The 7029-nt window shown below is 37.8% G+C and overlaps 1 protein-coding gene across 2 annotated transcripts in view; it reads left to right on the plus strand.

Annotated features, from left to right (window-relative positions):
• Positions 1-7029, plus strand: part of cthrc1 (collagen triple helix repeat containing 1) — a 9169-nt gene continuing 2140 nt past the window's right edge. Inside the window, exons 1-4 of one of the 2 annotated variants that reach the window (XM_015396878.1) lie at positions 37-202; positions 1695-1775; positions 3596-3814; positions 4074-4290. In XM_015396878.1, the coding sequence (XP_015252364.1) occupies positions 92-202; positions 1695-1775; positions 3596-3814; positions 4074-4290 (628 nt within the window). In that variant the 5' untranslated portion in view covers positions 37-91. Of the gene's footprint in view, positions 203-1694; positions 1776-3595; positions 3815-4073; positions 4291-7029 lie in introns of both variants that reach the window. The other variant, XM_015396879.1, reaches the window with a different exon arrangement.

The raw sequence follows: 7029 nt of genomic DNA on the forward strand, positions 1-7029 counted from the left end.
CTCCTCCTCCTCCGGCCTCCTAGAGTCGGACTGTCGCCTCTCATCTCTCCCTCACACAGCTCACACTTACCCGCCTGTCACCCCTGGAAGGATGTCTCCTCTGGTGAGCCGCCTGCTCCTTCTCTTCTGCCTGGCCTTACCTCTTTATGGAGGGGAAAAGATAAGAAATAAGGGATTAAGAAAGGAACCTGACCCTGACAAGGTAAGGCTGTAAAAATCAGCTTAAAAAACAAATGTGGAAAGTAGACTTGCTTGATTAGCTCATTAAAATATAATTATTTCACTCAGTGGCTTTCATGTTAGCGCGAGCAGTATTATTGATTCCCCTCATGTATATTTCATAGATTATTTTTGCATATTTATAAGTTTTACTCCAGTCTGTTATTGTTCTGTTTAATAGGGTTTAGGATTTGTTTTTAGAAACTAAAGTTGATTACAACTAATGGTAGAATTGATTATTCTGCAACTACTTTTTGGAAAATGAGACCCTCTTCAGGATGATTTGGCTCCATCTGCAGATCATTGCTCTTTGTATGTAAGGTCAGCTGGTTCCCCATTATTCTCTGTTTGGCAGGACTCCAACAGGCAGAGTGGGCTCTTAAAAAAAGAAAAACAGGAAGTAAGGGTCTGGCTCATGCTGTCTGGCTTTGTTATTCCTGCTCCTATTTTCCCTGTTAAAAATAACTTTTTAAGGGTGTGAGCAATTTTTCTATCTCATGGCTAACAGACCTTCAGTTCAATGTTTTTTATGATCATCCACCTCAATCTGCACCCTGTCTGCGTGTAGATACACATACCTGCTGCTTCCATCTAGTCTGTGGTTAGATTTACAGAAATTAGACATTTGTGCCTTATATCTGGGAATATATAACATATTTATTTAAACTAGGGTTCCCAGAATCAGTGGCCCCTCTCCTTGCTTCCTGCAATGAGAACATTACATGTTAACCTGTTACTGTTATTTACTTTGTAAATTATTGATAAAGAAACTGGTAGAGGTTACTAAGTAAAACTAATGCATGGTTTAGTATATATATTTTAAAGGGTAGATTTTAATCAATAATTTCTAAAGGAGTGGTTCCAGAAAGTTGTTAATGGAGGAGGGCCACTTTGAAATTATTACGGTAAATGGCGCCCAAAAACATCAAAAGCAACATCAGAATTAATGGAGTTTTATTCAAGTATGTTGCAGCAAAGAAACACAAAATAAAAGCTCAATTTTGAGACAAAATGTCTTAATTCTCTGATAATGTATTTTCTTAAAGGTTTTATAGCTTACGCTACTGGCTAACGTTGTTACCCAAAATTAGGGTAACGTTTTTTTTTTGTTGTTTTTTTTTAAGTAAGGAAGGAAGGAAGGAAGGAAGGAAGGAAGGAAGGAAGGAAGGAAGGAAGGAAGGAAGGAAGGAAGGATAGATAGCTAGCAAGCAAGTTTGGTGATGTTGCCAAAAGCTGAATACAAACTTAAATTTAGACACTTTTTTGATGCATTAACTTATAATTCATACATATAAAATATAATCCATCCTAATCAAACACATCTGCTCTACTGTTATTTGTTGAGTTGGAAACGATAAATAGCTAAACCACGTTTTTAAGCTTTTTAAACTCTGATCATAATGTTTTCATTGAATTTTTATCAATATTAAATATATAGTGCAATAAAAACATATTTTGTGACTGTCTGTATCTAGTGCACAGGAAATGATGCAGACAAACCCAACTGCACTAGACACTCCTCCGATGAGCGAAGATCTCCTTTTCTGAACAGCATGGTAATCTTTAAATCCAACTTTACACCTGAGACCTTTTGAAATCTCTGAACTGAGCTTTATATTCAGCCTCTGCTTGTTCCTAAAAGGGATTTTTGTGTTTGCTTTGGTGTGGGATAATGCATGAGATGCTGCCAGTTCCTCTGCAGAATAGCACTGATGCAAGTACTGTACATGGCATGCACCGAGATAGAGGAACAGTCTGTTTATTGCAGCATTGCCATAGTATAATTCACCCAAGCAGGCAGGAGTATTTTGGCACTTAGAATAAAAGTCAGCTGTATTACAGGGTGGACAGAGTTTCCATTCATTTGCCTGCAACCTTTAATAAACTCTGCAGACCTTTCCTCTCTTTTTTGGAATCATTTCCAGACGTGAGACTGATAATCCAGGGTGCAGGGAAGAATCCGGTCCCATTTTCCTGGGAGGATTCCAATGTTACTTCACCACATATAATACCAATAAGAAACCTTCTAATTTCACAGCTTCACAGTTTCCCTCAGCGATGATGTAAGGTCTTGGATCCTTAGGTGGCTCAACCGTTTGCAGCTGGATGGCAAAAGCAGACCTTCATACATCTGTTTGAACGAAGCTGACTTATAGGAATCCTGTATTTCATCCTACTTTTTCCCCCTGGGACCCAATTCAGGACACGGTGTTGAAACTGAAGTAAAAGCCTTTTGTTTTTGGCTGCAGAGCCTTCATGGCTTCTACAGCTGTATGCTGAGCAAAACAAAAAAAATCTCCAGTTATCCATGTGAGGTCAAGGATGCACTTCTTTGTTCTAGTTTACATCTGCTGAAAGCATGGAGCTCTTAAACGATAAAAATATCCTTCACTAAAATTAAAGCCCAAAAAACCCCAGCAGAGATGAAACCTTTGCGCAGCAATCTTTTGGTACGGAATATCTATTTGAGGAACGTGTTCTGTCTTGCTTTTTTTTTTTTCACTGCTTCTCCATTGTTTGAGTGTTTGTGTGTGGTAGCTGTTGGCAAGCTCTGCTGTCTGCGAGGGAGTCTGAGTCAGCTCGAGTAAGATGCAGCATCTGCATAAAGACAGCAGAAAACATGAAGAGGACAATGAATCACTTGGAGAAATGTGTTGTCAGACACCTACAGATTTAGCTAGCCTCCAAGGCTCCAATTCCTCATTTATACAACTTATCTTTCATTAGTTTGGCGGCTTCATGTTTGTTTATTCAGAGCAGTCATCTTGGTTTTAAACATCTAGTTTTTTTTTTCTTGCCACATCCCCACTGGTATTATATTTGTTTATATGACTTGTAAATGAGTTATAATTAAGCTTCATTCATCTGCGTGCTTCCCAAACATGGGTTTAACTCTTAAAAAGACCAGAATAAATGAATGAAATAACTTTATTTATATTAGCTTCTTCCCTGCTACATGCCTCCTTGGTCTCCCAGGTCTGCAGAACAGCAGCTCCTGCAGGTACAGAGGTTTAAACGGAAGCTCAGAGGGGCAACAGGCTTCTCTATGACTGCTCCTTTTTTATGGAATAGCCTCCCGCTGCACATTAGGGAGGCTCCTTCACTGCCAAAGTTTTAATCACGGCTAAAAATGCACTTTTATTCACTGGCTTTTAACACTTGCATTACTTAGTTGCTGTGACCTTGATTATTTAGCTTAAATGCATTTTTATTATTGTCTTCTTTTATATTTTTATGCTTGATTTTATGATTTTATTGTGTTTTATTATTTTCAGCACTTTGTTTTCAGCTGTAGCTGTTTTAAAAAGCTATAAATAAAGTTGATGATGATGATGATTAAATCCAGCTGTTTTTTTTTCTTCTTTTTTTTTCCCAGTATGGCAACTGCATGCAAGGCCCAGCAGGAACCCCTGGAAGAGATGGTAACCCCGGAGCCAATGGCATTCCAGGCACTCCAGGTATCCCAGGACGTGACGGGCTCAAAGGGGAAAAAGGGGAATGCATCAGTGAGATTTTTGAGGAGCCGTGGAGACCCAACTACAAGCAGTGTGCCTGGAACTCTCTGAATTATGGGATCGACCTGGGTAAAATAGCAGTAAGTATGATTGCGTGTTTCTAATGATTTAGACATCCCACATTCATTATTCCCCCCAACATGACAATCATACAGTTTATTGAGGTTTTATGTGAATAATCAGGGTGTTCAATGAAATTGCTCTGCAAATTAAAGCTAAATTTCTATTTATAAAGTAAATCTAACACCTTCTACATTAGTATAGAAAGTTTGTTGATTTAGGGGTCTTCGCTCTAAGCGCTGCAGATTTACCAACAATCTGTTTCCTGCTGTGTTGAAGGACTGCACGTTCACCAAGCTGCGTTCAGACAGCGCTCTCAGAGTCCTCTTCAGCGGTTCCCTACGACTCAAGTGCAAGAATGCGTGCTGCCAGAGGTGGTACTTCACCTTCAATGGAGCCGAGTGCACAGGACCCCTACCAGTGGAGTCCATCATTTACTTGGATCAAGGAAGTCCGGAGCTCAACTCCACCATTAACATCCACAGAACATCATCAGGTGAGGCTCATCATCGGCTAACTGGGCGGTGGACTTTTACCACATGCTTTTTGGTGATATTTACATCTATCTTAGTTTTTTTCCTTCTGAATTTAGTATCTAGAAAATCTGATCTCCTGTAATGGACTAAATAAGTTCTTGCACTGGTTGCAGATGTTTGTTTTATTGTAAATTTGTCTACAGAGGAGGGAAACTCGACTGCCTCTTTGATAAAAGAATAGACGCTGAATAGAAAAGAGCTCAAACCACGCAGTTCATAATGATGCAGAAGCATTACACCTTAAAAAAGATGACTATATTCCATAATTGGGAGCACGGCAGTGGAAGTATCATGAATGGGATCTTTGCTGCTATGTCTGAGCTTGGAAAGAATCTAATAACGAATTAGCTCACCCCTTTTCCAAAGATGGAAAAATACGTTTGTTTTCTTTTCTAAATTCTTTTTAATGGGTAGAGACGGATCTGCATCAAATGCATCTTAGCAATGTGCATTTCAACCAAGTCTAGTTGTAATCAATACTGTTTGGGATCACTTAAAAAAGCCCTAATTTTTAAATAAAACAACACAAACTTCTGCAATCAAAATAACAATAAATCATTTAGAAATGCAGTTTAGAGAATATTAATAGAATAGAATAGAACATAAAATCCCTTTATTGTCCCACAATGGGGAAATTCTGGTGTTTATAGCAGCAAGAACATTAGAGAAGAAATGGTCACAAATACAGACCTTAGAAAAACGTATGCCACGGATTAACGGACCGCAGTCTGAGTCCGGACCCAACTTGATTTAAAACATTTATAAATTATCGCATGTTGTCGGACAACAGTGTCTAACTTCACTTGTGAAGTTATGGTAAACCCCTCTTAAGCATCCAGGCTGCACTTGATCCAAATTAGCCAATGAGCTGCTGTCAGTCTGGGTTGCTGCTGCTGCTACTTTTAGACACAGCAGGCAAACCTGTGGCAAGCCGGGCGATGAGAAAGAAGGAGAAGATGATGAGAAAAAGAGAGCAGAGAAAGTGTGGACTGCTGGAACAACTGCAGTTAATTGGTGAAAGAAAAGTGAAATGGTGCTCAAAGATGACTATTTAGAGGATGTTTGTCTCAACCTGCTGCTGTGAAGCAGGATTCTCCACCATGAACAGAATCAAAAATAAATATGGATCCAGGCTCAAAATGAGCACCTTGATATGTGCTTTAGAATGGCTTTGTCTCCATTCAAACCCAGGTTTGAACCCTGGAGCATGAGGAAGATTTATCATTAACACAAGCAAACTAAAATAGGTCAGATAGTTTGAGAAACAGACGCCTCACATGTCCTCAGTCTGCAACTTTATTAATTTGTATCTGCAAAACACTAGTCTCGCACTGCAAAAACCCTCAGAAATAAGTAAAAATGTCTTAAATTAAGTGTATTTACCCTTGATTTGAGGAGGTAGATAAGATGATTTGCCAATGGGATGAGCATTTTTACTCTTAAAATGAGATAATCAGATAATATGAACTTGACATATGGCAATGCAGTTTTTTTTTCTTATGTTAAATGGAAATTGTCTTGTTCCATTGGCAAAGTGTCTCACTTAACTAAATTCAAGAACAAATGCACTTATTTTTAGAAAAAATTATTTATCTAGATTTCAAATATTTCAAGTGCAAAATCATTGAAGAGGGGAATTTAGGCTGCTAGCTTTCTTAAAAAGCCACAGCTGGAACTAACCAGCCAAAGGAGATGGGCAAAAGAACACAAGCAGTTGGCATAGGAAGGTTTTTTATGACAGATTAACCTAAGGTTGAGGTGTGTGGATGTAAAGTTTTCCTCTGATCTCTGCAGCTTTTCACTGGGTTCCACTCGAGTCAGTTTTCCTCTTTAAAGTCCCATTTATCTTTGCCAGGAAACCGGTTTCTTTACAAACAGTCCAAAATAAAGTAAAAACCGTTAAACAACAAAACAAGAAAAACTAATAGGTATATAAATATTACCAATGGACCTGTGTTATATAAATTTTACCAAAATTATTTTTACTCAGCCTGCAAAGAAAATAACTCTAAGCAAAGCACAATGGAACTCAACCCAGAGAATAACCAGAAACTCTGGTTAATTTACTTGAAATTGCAACATTTCAATATTATTTAACGTCAAATGTTTGATTACTTATATCATAATTACCGTTTATTTAAAACATTTAAGGTAAGAGGAAATTTCAAATATCTTGCATGCTGATATTGATTGGAATCCCCGGATCTTTGTTCTGGGAATTCCACCAAATAATTTAAGTAAAGAAGAGCAATACTTATTTGGTATCCTTGTTCTCGTAGCCAAAAAAAATGATAACAATATGCTGGTATTAACCTTCACCCCCTACTGTAAATCAATGGATAGAGAAACTAGTGAATGTTTATATGATGGAGAAAATAACAGCAAAATTAAACTTGTCCACTGGTCTATTTGAGAAAGGATGGAACCCTTCCAGTTAATATGGTAGTAAGATAAGCGTAAACACACATCTTTGTTATGATAAAAATAAAAGTCACTCGAGAAAGATCTTTCCTACGGAAGAGGATTAGGGCCACTGGGAAAAAAAAAGTAAACTGATTTTTTAAATTTTATTTCGGTATAGTATGGGAAAAAAGTCAGAATTCTGACTTTTTTTCTCAGTATTCTGACTTTTTTTTATTGTCAGAATTCAGTCAGAATTCTGAGAAAAAAGTCAGAATTCTGACTTTAATCTCAGAATT

Source organism: Cyprinodon variegatus, unplaced genomic scaffold (assembly GCF_000732505.1).
Source record: "Cyprinodon variegatus isolate N-32 unplaced genomic scaffold, C_variegatus-1.0 Scaffold827, whole genome shotgun sequence".
Taxonomy (NCBI): domain Eukaryota; kingdom Metazoa; phylum Chordata; class Actinopteri; order Cyprinodontiformes; family Cyprinodontidae; genus Cyprinodon; species Cyprinodon variegatus.